At 39.8% G+C, this 20,610-nt stretch overlaps 1 protein-coding gene and 1 long non-coding RNA gene across 22 annotated transcripts in view; one reads left to right on the forward strand and one right to left on the reverse strand.

The window, feature by feature from the left end:
- Positions 1-20,610, reverse strand: part of MAP7 (microtubule associated protein 7) — a 207,221-nt gene that overhangs the window by 18,089 nt on the left and 168,522 nt on the right. For 12 of the 20 annotated variants that reach the window (XM_043511054.1, XM_043511049.1, XM_043511044.1 and 9 more), the window contains 4 exons: positions 12,743-12,856; positions 7,724-7,866; positions 5,313-5,407; positions 3,729-4,009 (listed from right to left, as the gene is read on the reverse strand). In XM_043511054.1, coding sequence (XP_043366989.1) covers positions 3,729-4,009; positions 5,313-5,407; positions 7,724-7,866; positions 12,743-12,856 — 633 coding nt within the window. The remainder of the gene's footprint in view (positions 1-3,728; positions 4,010-5,312; positions 5,408-7,723; positions 7,867-12,742; positions 12,857-20,610) is intronic. The other 8 variants (XM_043511050.1, XM_043511047.1, XM_038396139.2 and 5 more) reach the window with 1 other exon arrangement.
- LOC119853267 lies at positions 5,390-20,587 on the forward strand. Of its 2 annotated transcripts, XR_005291995.1 has the most exons (4): positions 5,390-5,531; positions 7,905-7,989; positions 14,768-14,902; positions 20,043-20,587. It is a non-coding gene; the product is annotated as an uncharacterized LOC119853267 (long non-coding RNA). The 2 variants fall into 2 exon arrangements; XR_005291994.1 differs by lacking the exon at positions 7,905-7,989 and having other exon boundaries at positions 5,403-5,531.

The raw sequence follows: 20,610 nt of genomic DNA on the forward strand, positions 1-20,610 counted from the left end.
TGGGCTTAGCCTCACTTATGATTAATTCGCTACCTCACAAGTAGAAAAGGAGTACTTGTGGCACCTTAGAGACTAACAAATTTATTAGAGCATAAGCTTTCGTGAGCTACAGCTCACTTCATCGTACCTCACAAGTGATAGGTTTGAGTTCAGGGATCAGGTATTCCTTAGATAAAAGGCCAGCAAGCAGCTCATTCAGAGACAGATAGACAGAATCTGGACAAAAGCCAGGAAAGGAGCCGGGCAGGCTATCTGTTTGATTTATGTTGTACTGTTTTGGTTCTGAGAACTAACCCCCCAAGAGAGGGACCCCTGAAGAGAGTACTTTTGGGAGCTTTCTTTGATGTACTGGCTGGTGAGTGGTCCAGTAGCTCATTCCGCTTAAGCTCTTCTTCCTTCCCACCTCTACCACTCACCATGGCCACTACCACCACCACTGCACTATCGCTCAGGCCCATAACATGAGCATCATGTTATACTTGGCCATCTCAAATTCCTCACATCCAAGTGTGTCCAAAACCTGGTGATTCTTCCTGTATAATCTCTCTAATGCAGGGCCCTTGTTCTCCACCTACATAGCTGAAATCCTTATCCAGGATTTCATCGTCTTGCATCTCAATTACTACTGTATCCTCTTCTCTGACCCTGACAAATCTTACCCCACTTACACCCACTGCTCCCCTTCTCTTCACTGCTCCCCTTCTCTCCACTGCACCAAACACAAACTATTTGTCTTCACCTTCAAGGTCCTTCATGGTCTATTCCCACCCTACTTATTATCTCAGATGCAAATCAAGATATTGACTCCTGCCTCCACTCAGCGAAGGACATCAGGCTCCATGACCAACTTGCTGAGTTTCCAAACAAGCACCTTCATGCCTTCTCTTATGTGCCCCATAAATGTCTGCAAAACTCAGTCGTGATCCTTCTTCAAATCCTTTCCTAAAATTCTCTTTGCTATGATGCCTATAAAAAACTTAACACATCAGGACAAGTCTCAGCACATCAGCTGCTTATCATACTGACCAGCATTGTCTCATCGTTCCAACAGTCCATGGTATCCATTTGTTGTCTTTTGTTTTATGCTTAGATCATAGGCTCTGTGGGACAGGGACTGTCTTTCTGTTATGTGTCTGTAGAGTGCCTAGAATAATGGGATCCTAGACAAAACTGGAGCTCTAGGGGCTACCTATTAATTATAACAACAAAAGATAAGGACCAGCGCCTATCTTAACGGAATATTAGACCCCAGCTGCATGTGAAGGAGTTCGTGCAGGGTTGCTAATGTTTAATACATTTTTCAGTGGACCTGCCTCCAAATCACCTAGGGATCTGAGTTTTGGCTGCACTTTGATGAAATTGTACCATTCTCTCCCCTCCCCTCTTGTCGATTTCTTTGACTGTTTTAATGCAGAATCCAGAGTAACAAAGAACAGGAATATCAGTGATCATAACCATTCCATCACTGTTCCCAGAATGAACAAGGATATCAAATACGTATCAGGGGAATCCAAAAATTATTTGTTCCTAAATACAATTTACTATCATAAAAGGGCTGTGTGTATTTTTTTCCTTCGGCCCGTTCACCATTTAATTATCACTGATTCACACATTCCATCTCCATATTATTTTTTCTTCTCAATTTTCTCTTTTTTATTCTTTTCACGACTCCTCTTCTTTGCCTCTCCTTTTCTTTTCTGAAAAGCAGCAGCAACCTCTCATTTCATTCTATCTCTTTCCTCTCTGCCTCACTAATGGTTGTACAATCCCTTGCTGTATTTACTCCTGGGGGAATTCTGCACCACTGCATGCACACATAATTAATGAGCCATGCGTATTTTTAATTTTTTGCACAGAAAAAAGCTTCTGCTGAAAAGTTGCTGCAGTTCTTCCTTTTCCCCACCAGAGGGCGCTATGGCACTAGAACGCAGCAGCAGCTCCCAGCCAGCTAGAGAAGAGAAAGACCTCACAGAGCCTTCTTTGCAGCAGGCCAGATCAGGAGACGGGGCTATGGGGAGACAGATAGCGTGGGATGCTGGGGGGATCAGACAGGGGCTCATAAGGGCTAGTGGGGGGGAACAGACTGGGGCAGGGGCTGAATAGGAGTGGAGGCGCAGGGCCACAATGGAGAGGGAGGTGCAGGGCCACATGGTGATGGGGGAAGGGGTGCAGAGCTACATAGGGACAGAGGATGTCCGAGTGGGGGCACTGAGACACATGGGGACAGGGTGGGGGTGCAGGGCCACATGGGGATGGGGGAATGGGTGTTTGAGTGGAGGTGGAGGGACACGTGCCTGATTGAATGGGAGAGGCTAGGGATCAGCCAGGGTCTGCATGGAGGAAGCTCCCTAACTGTCCCTCTCTGCCCCCCACAAAAACCTGTTCCATACTTTTCCCACCCATATCCAACAACCCTCCAAGTTCACACACAGGCTCCTTCCCAGCAATTATTTCCCTCTCCCTCAGCTCTCTGTTACCCCTGACTCCCCCCAGCCTTTGCACTGCTTCTGGGGGGTGCGGGAAATACGGTTCTGTGTTTTAGTTTAAATGAATTATTAGTCAGGGTTCCATATTAATATGCCTAGTAAGGGATCTATTTGTCAAAAACATTTTCTGAATCTTTTTTGTTGTCTATATTGTTAGAGACATACTTGCTGACAGGTATTTTTAAATAAATGATCAAAAATAATTGAAACTGGTGTGATTATATTGTTATTTTGACAAATAATATATGCAGAATTTGAAAATATTGTGTGCAGAATTTTTAATTTTTTGGCACATAATTCTCCCAGGAGTATGTATTCCATGTTATATTGCCTGTTCCTTCTTGTTCCCCACCTAAGGTTTCCTTTGTATTCCATTACCTCTACTTTATCCTGCTTTTATCTCCCATGGGCATGTAGTACCAGCGTGGCTAAATTGGTACAGATCTAGTTTAATTAACACAGTTGGTATCTTTGCTTCTATTCATTCATCAGGCAGGCCCTATATCACTGAGATATAATGTGGCTTACCTTCTGGTTTTATGCTGGCTTTCTGAGAAAGATTTCAGCATTCAGTACTATGGTCCCTTAAAACAATAAGCAGAAACAGAACACCAGCTTCTCCCACTGGTCAATGGAGAAAACATTTATCTTGTTTTTCTTATGCACTTGTATCTGTCACTTGAATAGCTACGTATGAATACCTACATATTTTTGGTTGTGTCTTGCTGCACCTCGATAGAACTGTATCTGCAGTAGTAAAATACTCCAGAGACCAGCAAATTCCTTACTATTAAAAATGAAAGGCTGGGTAACCTTATGATTTCATTTTCCTGCCTTGGGCAATGCATCTTTGCATGACACTGAATTTCCAGTAGGAAAAATAATAAAAAGTCACTAGCAGACCTGGACATTCCTGTTGCCTGGGTTACTTCAGGAGATGGTTTCATGCGACACTCCCTCTAACATTAAATGGCACGCAACACTTGTTCCATTGTCACAGAGCTTGAAAAAGCAGTTGTATGGGGATGTGAGAGTCAACCATGAATCACATTTTTGAGGTGTAAATTGTGCTAAGCCATGTAAAGGATCAACCCAATAATGTATCACAGGTTCTAAGAAATTTTTGAAGGACTGTACAAACCAATTATTGAAGAAGTAGTACTGTGACTGATAAAGATGCAATAAACTGGGTGGGAAGGGAAGAGGGAAAGAGAAGGACTCAAAAACATCCCTGAGCCTTACCTTGAGCTGGCTCTAGTTTGACAGGAAGACCTTCCCCGATTGCGGATTCGCTAGCACCTGCTGAAATTGCTTTACCCTCTTCTGTCTGTTCCTCAGCTGCCTTCTCAGGCTGCTTTTCTGGTCCTTTTTTCTGACTATCTGGTTTCAGCTCTTTTTTGATTGGGCGGATATTGCCAGGGGACGGAGGGAGCGTCTGAGTGGAGGTCACTTTGGAAGAGCCAGGAGGGGAGGTTCTCTCTTTGGGGGTGCCAGGCAAAAAAGGCAAGGACTTGGAGGCATGCCTGTTCAACCACAAAGAAAACAGAACGATGGCAATACGCTGGGCACCTTTCTATTCCCTAGATAAATAAAAGCTGCAATAGCTCAAAAACAAACAATCACGACTTCGAGATCTCCCTCCCCACCAACAGGAAATCTGAAACGTGCTGAGACAGAATAATAATATTTAGCTGTTACACAGAACTTAATCTTCAAAACTCTTTATAAACATTAACTAATTAATCCTCAACACAACCTGTGAGAAGGGCACTGATGGGATATAATTTTCCTTTCTCCCCTATCCCTGACCACTGAACGCTTTCCTTTTTAAAGATTTGTTCATTGTCTGGCTATACCGGAACAAGGATAGGAGACACTGGATATGGTTTAACCAGGGTGCAATTTTATTATTAGATGTCTAGGAGTTCCTGGCAGATAAAAGTGTACAGTGCAGGTAACTCCATGATCATTTCAATATCTGCCTGGGGAGCTTCCGTTAGTGCCCCCACTCCCTCTTTCCCTCCTGGTCCCCAATCACTTACCATTCCCCTCCTCAAAGGAGGGTTAAAGTGGGCTATAAAGGATGGGGAGGATTAGCTCCTTGCTGTGCAAATCATAGGCGTCTCGAACACCCCCTATTCTGTTCCTTTAATAAACACCTCCTTTAAGACCTTTACTAAGCCATTTATCTGGTCACTGTCTCCCTTCCCTATGGAGTATCTGCACTGGTCATCCACCCCACACTTACATAATGAGTTGCAGCATCATAGCCTAACTCCCTTCCCTACTCACCATAACAAAGCCCTCCCTCAACCTGCTGTAGGGAAGGCAAACCCCCCCCACCTTGGCCAATCTGATGGTGAGGGAAAGATTCCTTCCCAGCCCCACCAGAAAAGAGTGACTAGTGTGATTGCCCTCCGCGGATCCTGACCAAACCTGGTATTTTGCCACTTCCAAGTGTAGGAGGGTGGGCGCTGCTCCGCCTGGTCTTGGGGAAAGGGTGTTTCTCCACCAGGCTTGCCCTTTATCAACTGCCCAACCCTTCCAGTCCCTGGGGGAGGAGTCAGCATCGCCACACTGTCTTGCTCTACTTCTGCAGCAGTGTCCATGCCGCACTACCTCCTTCCCCATTACAGCAGTATACCCCTTTCCCCAGCAAGCCAGAAAATGCCCCCCTCCCCCCAACATAAGGTGCGATGCGGTCATTGCTGATTATAGCTTCTTTTAATTGCCATTTTAATACGTGTTTTCTGTTGCTGAGTCACTCAATGAGCATAACAAGTAAAGCTTAATATAGCTGAATCCCAGCATCTGTACTTCACTTACCAAACTGGGGAGAGAGCTAGTGATCTAGTTTTGGGATTGGAAGGAGAGTGAAGTCTCTTTACGCTGAAGGAGGGGTCCTTTTCTTTTTTGTCAGTCTAAGGATCAGCAAACAAACAGAATATCATATTGCACGAGTAATTCACATGGGCAAAGGACTACACATTCAGCATAGGAAAATGAGAAATCAGTGCTGCCTCAGCACGTTCTGCAGCCTGGTTGGTAAGTGTATTAACAGGGACTCATGTAACAAATGTAATGATGTTTTGTGCTGGGAAATGAGCATTTACCAGTATGCATGCATATTAGTTACTCTGTGCTATCCTAAGATGCTTCGGGAAACTTTTCGAAGTCTTAAGTTGACACAGGCAGATAATTATCCTCTTTTAAAGTTTTTCTCTCCACTGTTTGCAATACTCATGGAGATTCTTGAAATTAACACTTCATTCACTACAAATGTTATATTTCTTCAGTTGGCAAACAGCAAGTTCCCATCCCCCATTCCCGACAAACTGTTCGTGGAGTTCAAGTGTACAAGGCTCTATTTATTTTGTTTCCTTGATTATGTGCCAGCACCACAGCTGCCATCACAGGCCTGAAATATGGTTCTTCTTCTCTTCTCTTCTCTGCTGGCTGGCTTGGCGGCCAAAAAGCACACACACTGCTCAATCTTATACAGAAGAGTTATTTTCTTTTTTCTTTTATATTTTTATCTCACAATAGCAATTTTTAAAATATCTCTATCAGAGCTCAGCATCTAATTTCCTATTAGATTATAACAGTTTTAAGTAGATCAAAATTTGGGGCCATATGTACTTGTCAGAGCACCTTTAAATATAATAAACCCTCAGCTTTTAGGGATATTGAATTCAAACTATAGCTGGCAATTTGTAGACGAAACAAGACTGGTGCATGGGTGTCTATCAAATGTTTTTCTCAGATAGCATCCTGTCATTCATGGAGCAGCATAATCTTGTCAGAGATCAATAGTATACTACCATGGCCAGGTATCAAGCACACCACTGGCAGAGGGGAAGGCACTACAAACTGCTGATCTGGAATTTGATTAGTTAAAAGCTGTCTATAGTGTTTATCTCAGCCATTAGCTTAAACTGATTTTATAAAATATGGGAAAAGAAAGTTGAAGAAACAGGAATCTCTTGTGCAATCCCTTTATTTTTTTCCTATTGACCTCCATAAATCCTGAAATTCTTTGGGCAGTTAAGCTTAGCGTTAACAAGGTTTTAGTGGAAAGGTAATTTTTTAAAAATGTTAGCAAGTGATGGACCCAGGTGAAAATACTTTGCACAATAACAACTTGCCTTAAAAAAAAATCAATGGACAGATGTTCAGGTGGTGTAAATCGGCATACCTCCCTTGACTGCTATGGAGTTATGGTGATTTACAACTTTTAAGCACCTAGCCCATTAATTGTTGGGTGCACAAAAAATGGAGGATTTGGATCATTAGTGAAATGTCTAACTATGTATGTCAGAGAGACACCAGCAGTATTGAAGATGGAAAGAGACTCAGTAGATCTGTTATTCTCAGTCAATTAAAACCCCCCCACATGTTCTTTCTAAACAAATTTAAAAATACATCTGTCCACAGCTATCAGCTTCTCCATTACATAGACAGCATAGTGGGAATAACTGCTCAGTAGGCTACTTTTGCGAATAATAAATGGCCTTCTTCACCAAACAACTATGTCAACCTTTCTTTTTTAATTAAAAAATATAATGAAAAAAACAATAAAAAGTGTCAGATTGATAACTTTGGAGACTGAAATACTCTATTCACATGACAAATTTAGCACAGGGCAGCAGCAATGAAAGCTTCACAGTCCTGATAATGTGCCATAACCATGATCTGAAGGGACCATCTCGAAGGCTAAGAGAGTAGTTCAAAGTCTCTGTCTTGCATTACTCTTAGCTAAGACTACCCTCAAGAAGAATCAGAGAGAAAAAGATGGGTGAGGTAATATCTTTTATTGGACCTACCTCTGTTAATGAGAGCTCTGTGTAGCTTGAAAGCTTGTCTCTCTCATCAGCAGAAGTTGGTCCAGTAAAAGATACTACCTCACCTACCTTGTCTCTCTAATATCTTGGAACCAACATGGCTTCAATAACACTGCATACAACACAAGAAGAATGTCAACAACAATGATGCTGATTGGGAGTTTGATGTTTGCCCTTTAGGAAACTGAACTGCAAACAACTGAATTCACAAAAGCCACAAAGCTACAGTTAAATAATTGTTACCAACTAGCATGATGTTAACTGGTGATCCAGAAGTGAAAGACTCCATTATCATTCTCCTAAACCATCCAAGTCTCTTTTTCTTATGTTCTAATGTGTATTCATGTCACATGGTTCTGCTACAGCTGCTAGACCACATACAATTAGCATGCTTACCCCTGCTGACTGTGTGGTCCTTCTATGTCCAGTTGTTGTGACAAAGAATTTTGCTTGGTCTGCTGGATTTCTACAGTTCATGGCCTTGTAGGACAGAGGGTTGATGGGGCTGCAAGACGCTGAACGAGGACAAATGGGGATAACTACGTGTGGGTTGTTTTCATTTATTTTTTTAAAACAGAACAGCATTGGAGGAGTGACAAAGGAAAGCCAACAGCAGGAAACAGGAACGAGAGAGAATGAGACAGAGAGAGAAAAGGAAGAAGGTATTAATACATAACGAACATTTTTAGAAGTTAAACCAGAAGCATCACTTGATACTCATTCCAGTTAGCCCCAAATATCTATTGGTACATTTCTAATTGTAATTCATATACCTTTTAAATTGAAAGTTAAAAACTATCCCAGATTTTATCAATTTTCTTATTTATCAAAGATGAGAATGTGTCCAAAACCAAATGGACATCAGACAGTGATATTGCCTTTTATTTTTAAAGTGATGGTTCTGGTAAAGCAACAAACACAAAATTACTGATCTGAAATTGATTAGCTTAGTACATTCATTGACATGCATTTTAATCTGAAAAAAGATCAGGCAAAAATCTGACTAAAATTAGGTTTTCAGGAACTAGTTGGGGCAAGAAGGGGAAGTTGAAAGAGAGAGATGCATACAAAGACTAAAACACCTCATCATCTACAGAGAGAATATAATTCAGCAGTCTAGTAAAATAATCACATTCCTTCACATCAAATTGACAAAGTCACATCATATGTTAAGAATAACTTGTGAGCTTGTAATCCCTTGGTGAAATTTACAAGATTTCAGAAATAAACAGACACCGAATAAATGCATGCTTCTTCTACCCTACCCAGAATACATTGTTTTGCTGTACCATTCAATCAGAACAGATTTGTAACATAAAAATATACATGCATTTTATGCTATCATTCAAATGGATATACCATAGTACAGGGGTGGCCTAACCTACTGGCCCTCCAAGCCGCATATGACAATCTTCAGAAGTTCAAGAGCTGGGTGTGCCTGTCAGAGCTCGGGGCTTCAGCCCTGTGGATGGTGCCTGCTGGGGCTCAGAGCTTCAGCCCTGCTCCTGCTGAAACCCGGAGCCCTGGCAGGTGTGCCCCAGAGGGCTGATGTCTCGAGACACCCCCTGTCCCTGATGGGCAGAAGCCAGAAGCAGTGTATGGGGGGGGCCCATGGGGTCACATTCCCCCCTCAATTTTTGCCAGTTTGCCGGCCCTGCTCGGTCACATGGTGCAGCCGGGCCCCCTCCCTGCATGGCAGCTGTTGGAACCAGCAAGTTGGGAGCTGTGGCCGGCCGTGGGGAGAGGCAGCGTTAAACAGCTGGGAGCTGTAGGGAGAGCCATTGCTTTTGCTGCTGCGGCCCCTTCCTGCAGCTCCCAGCTATTTGCCATGACCTCTCCATGTGGTGTTAAGATCTGGGAGCTGCAGGGAGGGGCTGCTGAGGATGGGGGGGCGGGATTCAAGCTTGTGGAGGGGACAAACCTTTAAACTGTGTCTGTCTCCCCACCCCCCATCAGCAGGCACCAGTCATCTCTGGCAGTATCCCCGAGTCCCACCACCCCGCTCTAGGGCAGAAGTCCCAAACTCCCCCTCCTTCCCCCAGTCTGGTAGGTGGAGCTCTGCGAGCCTCAGTTTAACTGTAAAAAAGTCGTATATGGCTTGCGAGCCACTGTTTGGCCACCCCTGCCATAGTATATAAAAATATCAACACTGCAAAACATTTACAAATAGCATAAAACATACATGTTTGCAATTTGTAGTAGCCACTGCACTTTAAAAAGTTCCTTCTGTAAGAAATTTGTGTCTGGACTCCTCATTCAAAAACTGCTATCATCATCAATATACTTTAAGATAAACAGCCAGTCTAAAGACATTTTTAATAATCCACAACCCCTAAATTATTTTCCCCATTATAATAATAAGCACATTATAACAGTCATAATCAACTTGGCAGAAACAACTAGTGAAATCAGTGTCTGGGATGGCAACTCTCCTTAGCTGTTTGTACAGGACAAAGACTATTATATGGACATGGTAGATTATTAGGTTTGTGATGTTTAGAGTACATGTTCAAAGAGAATTTTAGTGGTGCAAAGTGAATCAAAAAAGTACTTCTTGTAACAATCAGAAATGCTGGTCAGAGAGTATTCTCAGACTTTGTTCTGTTCTTATTCTCTTGGAAGTGAGGTTTAGTTCACAGTGAAAACAGGGCCAAACTGTGTAATTATTTAGGTGCCTTTCCTGTTTCTCCTCTCATGGTCATTTACAATATAGTGAGAATACTTGTTATTCAGCATGTTACTCAATAGCAGAGACATAATGTACAGGTTCTGCACAGTACCTTTTCCTTTACATTATTTATATAAAAAACAGTAGCCTCATTTTCCCTAGGAAAAATCTCTACCAGGTTCTCTCTCTCTCTCTCTCTCTCTCTCTCTCTCTCTCTCTCTCTCTCTCTCTGAGAGAAAGAGTATTTCCATGTACATTATATTTCCACAAAAATGCATACTGCTGTTCTAATAAAGGTCCATTGATGTAGCAGAGCTAGTTATACACCTTTTTCTGGAATGAAGACTAAATGTACTTCATTAATAAAGAAATTAACCTCACTTAAAAGCTATGGCAAGGGCACAAGTTTGCTTTATCACTTAAGATGAGCATGTTTCATGAAATATTAAAAGGAGACCATCACCAGAAAGTGAACTGCAGAGCAAGCATGAACTGGACTTTTTCACAAATTTCTTTGCTGAATGTCCCCTCATGAGGTACAGGGGGCATCAGCACAGAAATAAGTTTTAACTAACTTTTAAAATATATATATTTCCCTCTCTTTGAATCAATCCTCTTGGAACTTCCTGATTCTCTGAAGCTATCCTAGACAGTGACATCATAAATATTAGAAGTTGAGCACTTCATTTTATTTGCGATGGAGCTGAATGATGCTTTATGGGTATCTTCAGTGAATCAAGATGTACTAAAATTACTTGATAGAAATTTTTTTAGAGGATTATTTAAAATTTACTTCTGTGCTCAGTGTTCTCAATAGCTTACTTAGTAAGAGAAATTCATATTTAACTTGGTTTTAATTTTTGTTCTGAAGTTCATCTTTAAGTAATAATGATGAAGGAGCAGGGTAATTTCCTAGGGATTAATGACAGGCTGGGATGAGTTTATGGCTCAGGGCACAGTCCTGGGCCATTAACAGCAGATGATCATTAATCTCCAGGAAATGCCCTGCACTCAGATAATGCAGTTACTGCTATAATTGGAAAACAATGGGCATACAGATTTTTTTTTTTGTTAAAAATGTGTGGTACAGTTCCAATTAACACAGAGAGGGCATTACTAGAGAACTACCATGAATACCCTGGTGTATTAACCACTCATGTTGCTTAAAATATCTGCCAATATTCCATTCAGTTTACAATTTATTACTTAGCATGAGACTGAAAAATAGTCCGCTCTAATAGAGTAATTGCTTGCCAAGTTAAGAGCCTTGCTTTCTCCTGTCATCACTGTAACCACTAGCTGCATTTCCAATTTCCTACTCGCTACATAGAATTTCATGATATTCAGTACTAATTTTACCAGCCTTTGCTGTTAAAGACATGATGCCCCTGGAAAGGACCCACACTGGCTAATTGTTCTGACTGTAGAATATTACCTACCTTCCCCCCCCTCCCCAAAGCTATCCCCATGGAACTGTACTGCAGCCTAATTAAAAATGAGAATTCTTCAGTTAAAGCATCTTTGAAAAATAGTCTAGCAAAATTGGTATTCCCCCTTACCTTCAATATCCTTTATTTCAAATAAAGACACGTTTATTGGAGAAGGCTAAGAAAACCTATCTGGATCTAAACATTCAAGAGGTGCAACAGTATGTTACCAATGTATTAAGCTTCCATAGTGTGGTCACAAAATATCTCTACAATTTATAAACAGTGCAACTACTTCTTCCCTATAATACATCAGAGAATGACTGCTTCTTGTCCATCATAATACATCCTGTTTTAAACATGCCTGTGACATTCTCTTTAGTTTTGAATAGTTTTCAAGCTACCTCAGAAAGACATTACCATATTCTCTATGTTATTTTCTGCCCCTCAGTGGAATAGCAAAGAGTTGTTTTGTGGTTGGTGGAACTTCTGCAAACACTTACACATGTGCTTAACTTTACTCATGCTAGTAGTTCACTGAAACGGGGGACCAAACTTGAGAAGCAGAACAATTTAACATTAGAAAATAAGTTAACTATAACCAGCTGAATTTCTTGATGAATATTAACTTCACAATAAGAGTTAATTGACAGGTTTCAGAGTAGCCGCCATGTTAGTCTGTATTTGCAAAAAGAAAAGGAATACATGTGGCACCTTAAAGACTAACAAATTTATTTGAGCACAAGCTTTCGTGAGCTACAGCTCACTTCATCCAATGAAGTGAGCTGTAGCTCACGAAAGCTTATGCTCAAATAAATTTGTTAGTCTCTAAGGTGCCACAAGTACTCCTTTTCTTTTTAGAGTTAATTGAGTCTTCTTTAAAACACAAAATAAAGCAAATAGTTTGAAAAAATCAAGTCCACACTATTTTTTTTAAAATGGGTAATATGCTCTATATTGGAAAAAAAATACAATGGTCCAGAATGCTTTTTTTTGTAGCGGGGCAGTACACAGCAGCTCTAGCAACATACAGCGGGCTATCGTGTTTGCTGCATTGGGTCCTATACTATAGTGGACTATGATGTGCTGCTTGCTGCCCTATGAGCGTTTTCTTTGTTGCATTGGTAAAGATACTAGAGCTAGATTAAGATAAAGAGAGAGGGAGAGGGAAAAGAAAGGCATATCAAGAACTTCTATGCTTTTGTAGGAGCCATTCTAGCTCACTCTGTGCAAACCTGGAGTGCTCCTGGAGAAATGTAAATAAATAAAAGAATTTTTGAAAGGAACAGCTGTAATAAAACGTTAGGCTTTTAGGTTTACCTGCATCTCCAGACAAGGCAGCTGTGCTTTTACTTCTGGCCAGGAACGAATGCGTGGGCATCAGCAGTCTGCTAACAATGCTCTTCTCCAATGGACTGAGATTTAGACGGCGAGCTGAATATGCACCATAGAAGCAAGATATTAGATCAGACACTTTCTACAAATCACCACACATTGCCGAAGATGCCTCCAAATACTGCACCCAGCCATACAGGGGCATCTTCAAATTATGATTCAGAGATTAAGAGCACATAGGTCACGCATATATTTTAGTCATAACCCAATTTACTGCCTCTATCCGTAAATTTTACGCATTTACTCTCTTTGCACTTCTTTTCCACTATTTTGCTGACATAATATGCTAAACTTCTACAAAGTCCTAATATTTTATTCCTAATCCCAGCTACTATACATAGATTTTAACATGTGTTTTTTGTTCCCTTACTTTTCTAGACAGGAGCATGTACATATACACTTAAAAAAAAAAAAAAAAAAAGAGAAACCCGTCAATCATATTAGAAAAAATGCGTCGTTTGCTAGCTAGCACAAAGAGAATACTGTCATAATCCTTACAAAAGGATTTTCTGGTTAGGCCCCTAGCATTTCACAAAAATCTCTTCGGTCCACTCTCAAATGGGACCACATTTCTCTTAATTATGTATACAGAGACCAGATACTACAGTGTTGGGCACATCAGAATTCATTACATATACACTGGAGACTACTGATAAATAATTCATAATCATTTTAACACTGCAAGCAATGTCAGGTTTTATTGCACCTAAAACATCCATTCACCATAATTTGGTTTTAGGGGTAGCAAGCAAGATTGCAGCTTGAATTCATTAGGCCTGGTCTCTAAAATGGAAACCAATTGCCAGACTTACACCCGAGGCCAAGGTGTTTTTTTAAACATAGAGGGTCAACATTATTAATTAAAACCTTGAACTGCTCTTAATCCACTTTGCTCCAGGTCCCATGAAAAGAGGGGCTGATCTTAATAATAAGTATTATCCTACGAGAGTTTAATTTCCTCAGCTGCCCTCAAGCACTGATTTTTGATATCCAAAGCTGCTCTCCTGAATTCTGCTAACACAAAAGTGGCACCACTATAGAAATATAGGTCTCACAAAAACAGCAGGCTGTCTGCATAAGCGCCCTTACATAATGAATTACCGCAAAAGCTCTTTTCGATTAATGGAACTATTTCCAGGCTTGCACAGATTACACAAAGTACAAAATACTCTAAAGAGGCCTCCATTAACGTACACTAGTTATCATTAAGTTTGCATCTCGACAATGAGGAATAAACCATAGAAAATAATTATTAAACTGAAGGGCAGAACATCATTTTGTTTCCCCTGTGTCTGTATTTTCAGTGTGCCCGTTATTTTAGCTACTGTACAAACCCATGGATTTGTTCTCTGTCTCTTAATCTTTAGAAATTGAGTTTGATTAACTGCATGCTAGCAAAGTACAAAGTTTGAGGGAGGTTAAAGATTGAGGCTAGAGAAATATTGTCATCATAATTAAATCTGAGCAAAATCCCAGACTATTATGTCAATGCAAATGGTCAGAAGAACAAGTACTAGACAAAAAATCAGGACCTACTCCTGATGAACACTTACTTTCAAGTACAGTATGTGTAGTCCTGTTGATTGCAACAGGGCTACACACACAAACATTACACTCAGTGGTAAACTTTTGTAGGATTGGGACCTAAGAATCCACAGTGAAAAGCGCATGCACACACTGTAACAGAGTGGTCTGCCCCTTTTATAGGCCAGGGCGTCTGGGATTAGCCAGCCCTATTTCATCATCAGACCCATCCGGGAAGGGCTCAGATGTTCCCAATAAAAAGGCTGAGAAAATTCAGTTGATGGGGCTGTGGGAAGGAGCTTGGCACTTGTAGGGTAGCCCTGGAGCAGAGTAAAAGGCCTCTGGATCCTGACAGCCTGCTTTGGTAGGGAGTTTTGTGGTACTTTGTTGACTTTTGTTTGAATTAACAAAAACTGTGTCCTGCAGGAAGGACTTGAAAGATTTGCGGCAGAGGATCAGTCCTTCCTGATGAGACAGGCCAGAATGCTTGCACATGTGGAGATGCTGGGGAAGGGACGGGCTCATGGAACTGAGGCAGTGGCTAGCCTGAGCCCAGACCAGGTAAGGCAGCCCGGCTACACACATATTAACAAATAACTCATAACATGCCCACTCACTCATGAGGCCATGTTGTAATCAAAGTCTTCTGATACGTGGAGACCCGCAGATTTATTCTCCCATCGATGCACAGGGAAGCTGCACGTAGAACTCTCTCATCCCTTAATCAACCAGAGAATATAGACCCCCACTCCCACAAATGCATTTCAGAACATGTTTCTGCACAAAGGAACCAAGTATCATCTGTGTTTACCGCCAAACTTATAAATCAAACACACACTGGCTGCACCATCATAGGAAAAAATGTAGTTCCCAGTAGTTCCATCCATTTACTGGGTAATTAGCTACAATGAACCTGCTGGGAAGGCAAGCAACAACTATGAACTTTCAACACCAAAACAAGCAGAAAGGAAGAATATTTGCAATCTACCGCCATGCTACCCTTTAATTAACATCTTTGTGATAAAGTTTTAAAAGAGGAGTAATTTTAACCTGTCACAAGAAGGGATTAGGAAGAAATGAATCAATCATTTCTGACAGTGCTTTGCAGAGTGACTCTAGACAAATTAAGTCTCAAAATCCCATTTAACATAAACTGAGCTTCTGATAGCATTAAAAAAGGCTGAGCAAACCAGATTGGCATTTTTTTCTATTTAAATTATGTGAATATTTAAAAATTGGACCTTGGTTCTGAAACCTCCTCCAAATCTCTCTGACGGGTGTAAACCAGAAACCTGCATTAAAACTCTCCGGAACTTTGCAGCCTAGGTTAATCTCATATTGAAATTATTTATATTCACAGCTTCTACAAAAGCCATATTCCACCTTTAATATATGTTCTAATGGCCATTAGTTTAAAAAGTTTAGCTGGAGTGGCCAACTAAACTGTGGCCTCTGGGTCTAATGTGGCTCACGGAGCTGCAAAAAGAAGCCTACAGCTACCTTCTTCTTTAATGCAGAGATGTGGTCCTGGATACTACAGGTCCCAACATGCAGTACAATACTGCGGGGGAATGGATCAGTGTTCACATCGCAGTGCACTCCCGATCAGTACCCGGCCCAAGCTGGGGAAGCTAATGATCCAACCAGTGGACAAAATTCAGTGATGAATCCTGGTCACATGCCATGTGAGGCACTTTGCGCATATACTACGAAGTACAATACTAGGCATTTTAACTGTTTAAACCTGTAATCTGCACATGTTGCACCTCCAAATTAGAAGAGACGGCAGATGTAATCAACTCAATTTTATGCAAAACCAGGTGTGGTCTTTGATTTCCTGGCAAGTAGCCAATGCATCCGGGGGGTGGGGTGGGGGAGAGGGTGTCAAAGGTTAGCCACCTCTTGCGCACAGCATAAGCAACTTTTTTATTTCAAGACTGTCAAAACAATTATTTGGGGGGCAAAGAAAACAAGAAGAGAGGCCTCTTCATTGGGGGAGTGCGGGATGTATCCAAGAAGAAGTTTGAAAGCATAAACCTTTTCAATGCTTCCACTGCTTTTACTGAAAAACTGATGACCTGTACTGCCAACCCCAAATGTTCAAAAAAAAGCAGAAGTCAGGCCCCACAGCATCATGAGATATTTTTTAAATCTCATGATTTTTAAGACAAATACATGTTCAGGGTGGATCAAAATCTATTAAAAAAAATTAAAGCATGGATTTTTTAATTTAAATCAGATGTTTTGATTTAAATTATTTTTTAATTTTATTTAAATTTTAATATGTTTTTCATTTAAAAATAAACCCATTTAAAATGAAATCTGAACTTGATACAAAATATGTTAAGGCCTGAACTTGTAATCTTTTAAAACATTTAAATCAAGTACAAATATGCTGAATCTGTGAGCCTCTATCAAAAATTTGAGTTAAAGTCTGCTTTTCTACATGCAAAGTCTGAATCAGGGAGAAAACATCTAATTATTGAAATCAAGCTTTATAAATATGGCACAACAGCCCAGCCTAAGTGACTTGGGAGATTGTTTTCTCATTTTCAAGAGAGTCAGGCAAGTTGGAACTTAAGCTCCAGTCACTTTCACTTAGGCACATTTACAAATTTTCCCAGGCTAACCTGAAACAATTAGTTAATCTCTCAGTTTAATAAATCATTTAGTTGTAAATATGAAACATGTTTTGATTAGAGGAGTTTATGTATCCAAAACATGTACGGTTGTTTTAATAAAAATAAATGTGATATGCTGTTTTGTGTGTTTAATGTAATTCTAGTTAACATCCTAATGCCGCTTGACACAAATCATGTGCAAAAATTAATTATACAGTAAATTTAAATCATTCACCATTTTCTAACCTACCAAAAATGTACAATTAATAAGAATCAAACTATTAAGCCATATAATTGCTTAAATAAATGTATATAGTTATAGTGTACCCTTCTAGGTAGCAAAAAAGAATTTTCTTAAGCATCTCAGGTATCAAATTTAGTGTACAGACTATTACTTGTAAATTAACATGTTTTAATGGTTACATCAGCCAATGAGAATGCACCTTTCTTTAGAAAATAACTGAAGTACAAATGGAAAATGTTGATTAAAATTGATTATTTAAATTGAGGTTTTCCACTTGGTGGTTTAAATCACCTTTATTTAAATCAATCCACCCTGTACACATTGGGTTCTTTTTATTTTGAAGAAAAACAATTTCAGAGAGGATGGCCTTGCAAACTTCTGTGTAACTTCTACAGAATCTAAAATAACATCCAGTTATTGAAGTTTTCCTTGAAGAACACTATCTAATTTTCTTAAATGTCTCTGGTATCAACTCCCTTGTCTGAATTATGTTAATTATTCATGTTTAGTTGCCAGGATTTAAACAGCTGAACCTTTATAACAAACAAGAAAGTACAGTTTGAAACCCATTTTAGCTGCCCGACTAGTTTTAAAACTGTAATTTTTAAAAAGCTGCACAATAATGCTGAACTTGAAAGGGAATTAATACATTATTTAAAAAAGTCTTATGGGCAAAGTTAAATGTCCATTAATGAAAACCTTTTTCTTAGTATGAACTGAAAAGTCCCCTGTTCTTCAACTGTTTAAAAGATACTACTTAACAGAAGTCATGTCCTTGGTGCCAGATATAAGCCACCTACAATAAGCTCATCATCATATTCCAGTTCCAGGCATCGTGCTTAGGATAAGGGCAAAATCTGCCTGAGTGCACTGAGGAAGATGATGAAGGAGCTTCTTCTTTCTCTTGCACAGCACAGTTCTTTTAAGAGTCTTTCTTAAGAGCTAACTGGAGAGGCCACTCCGTGACTCTAAAGTTAGGGGCTCAGCTAGGTTAGGGTGGAGTCAATGCCCTGTCTACTTGCTAGCAGGCATTAGTGGAACATGCACTAACTCTTTTCAAAAACAGATTTAAAGAACCTTATATAGGACTTCAGTGTTGCCCTGTCCTCTGAGCACATCCATAAGTGTTGGAGAAGGGCACAAGGGCTAAGCCCTATGTTAATGAAAACTGCTATGGCTCTTTTAGTGTTCATGCAAAGCAAACACTACCTCACTTAGCCAGAAGACCCTATACAATAAACTGCACAGGATGGTACTTATTAGACTAGCCTGATAGGATGAAAGGCTTTGTCAGCCCTGAAGAGATTTGAATCTAAGATTCCAAGGAGTCTAGTATTCACACCTGAGCCTTGAAGCACTACACCTTCTTGCCTGGAAGATTTATTAGGTGAAAAGTCTCCACACTGGGATAATGTACTATATGCTATAGGCACGCAACAACGTACACACAGATCTGTAAGGGCACCTGCTGATCACAGGTTCATTGAGAAACATATATGAAAGCTAAAAACCATGTGCCTTAAGAAAATCCTGAAGTTACAGTAATACTTGGCACTTGTATTGGTTCCAAATGGAAAGTCAAAATTTACCAGCAGCTTGCCAACAACACACAATGGTATCAGAGATACAGCAGTATTGCCTTATACTTAGTACAGGAAACAGTCACATCTGAGATAATACCAGGTGGGAGCTGTTGGTAAATGCTGGGGGGGGTGGAGGGGGTTATGGAACTACTATGTACAGTTCTTTGTATTCTCAAAGGACTGTACAAACCTCAAATCAGAAGTCTGGATAGTCTTATGAAAACTCACTTTTTCAAGAGTCTTGTTTCCTTTATTTTAACAATTTATTAATGAGGATAATATAGCTTAGTCCTAACTTTTGCAAAAGTACTACATCTCTGCACAGTTAAGTCCTGTGGCCTTGTTATCCAGCCTATTAGTGGCACTGTATATAAAACCACCTCTGAAAATAATTTATTAACCTTTTCAATCTTTTTAAAACAATAAGACCAAGTCAAAAAGTAGATAGATGACTGAAATGAACATGCTCTATTATCCACAAACCAATACAATCGGTTGTGACCACAGGTGCAATGGGCAGTATTCCACATAATTATCATGCACATTCCACTACCGCCACTGTTTTGTCATAACCCCTCAACAACACCCTACAAAACAGAGCCATCACTTGTAAAGAACGGCAACAGTAAATGCAAAAAAATCTGAAAGGATAATGAAATTAATACTGACTGGGTTTCAATAGCTGTTGGAAGAAACTATTGTTCTGGAGTTACATAATTTCCTTAAACTATGCCATACTTCCCCCTCCCCCCCAAAATGAGCAACCCAACCCACCGGAAAGAGTTTATTGCTATTGCCCTCAAATCTTATCACTATGGTGTGTAATATTATACATATAGAAACAAACAGACATTATATACAGAGACATGCGTACAAACATGCACTCATTGCAGGACATTGTGTTAAAAAGATACAGATAATGAGGCTTTCCAATCAGTTCCATGATATAACTAAAAATATAACTAAAACTGTATTCTATAATTAATATATTATATATTTTCCGTGCTCATATACAGAAATTCAAATTTGGGATGCAATGCAGGATGTCCCATTTGTCCTTTGCTGAGAAAGGGAAATGATCCCTTATAGAACATTTTGTCAAAAAGCTTGGTCCATTTCTTTTTACATGAAGTTATCAAAATAACTTATTTTATAAAACTCATTTAAGATGAACTTTGTCTTATAAAGTCTCACAATTTAATATTGCATGTTGTGCTGTTGATTAAAAGTCTGATTGTTAATCTCGTTTGCAGATCTGAAAATATCAAGGCATTTCTTCCAACACAGCAACCTTCTCAATCTAAAGGAACATAGAAAATCAATAAACAGACATTATATGAGCAATATCCAGCTGCTTAGTTAAATTTAAAATAAATCAGCAACATGAATGTACTAACTACTTAAAAGCTTTGTGAAACATGTTTCCAGAAGTTCAAGAATTAGAACCAAAGTACAAATGAAAAGCAAAAAAGGACAGCATGGCTCAACGTAAATAAATGTATAAAAATAAAATGGTTACATGCGCTTTGGAGAGATGTGTTGTTTCTGTAGCTGCCACTCATTTACTAAAAATCTGATAGAAGCACTGCTTTTAACACTTGCTAAATAAAATCATTCAGGCAAGTTCTGATCTTTTAAAAATATAGTTCTTCTTGCAAAGAGAATGTTCATTTACTTCTTTCAACCATTTGAAGTCTTTTCATTCTATTTAGAGTGCAGAAAATTACTACAAATGCTTACTGTATCTGTAGGTTGTTAAAAACAATGAATCAATAAAGAGCACTTTTTTTTTCTCTCTCTCTCTCTCTCTCTCTCTCTTTC

This window comes from Dermochelys coriacea, chromosome 3 (assembly GCF_009764565.3).
Source record: "Dermochelys coriacea isolate rDerCor1 chromosome 3, rDerCor1.pri.v4, whole genome shotgun sequence".
NCBI lineage: Eukaryota > Metazoa > Chordata > Testudines > Dermochelyidae > Dermochelys > Dermochelys coriacea.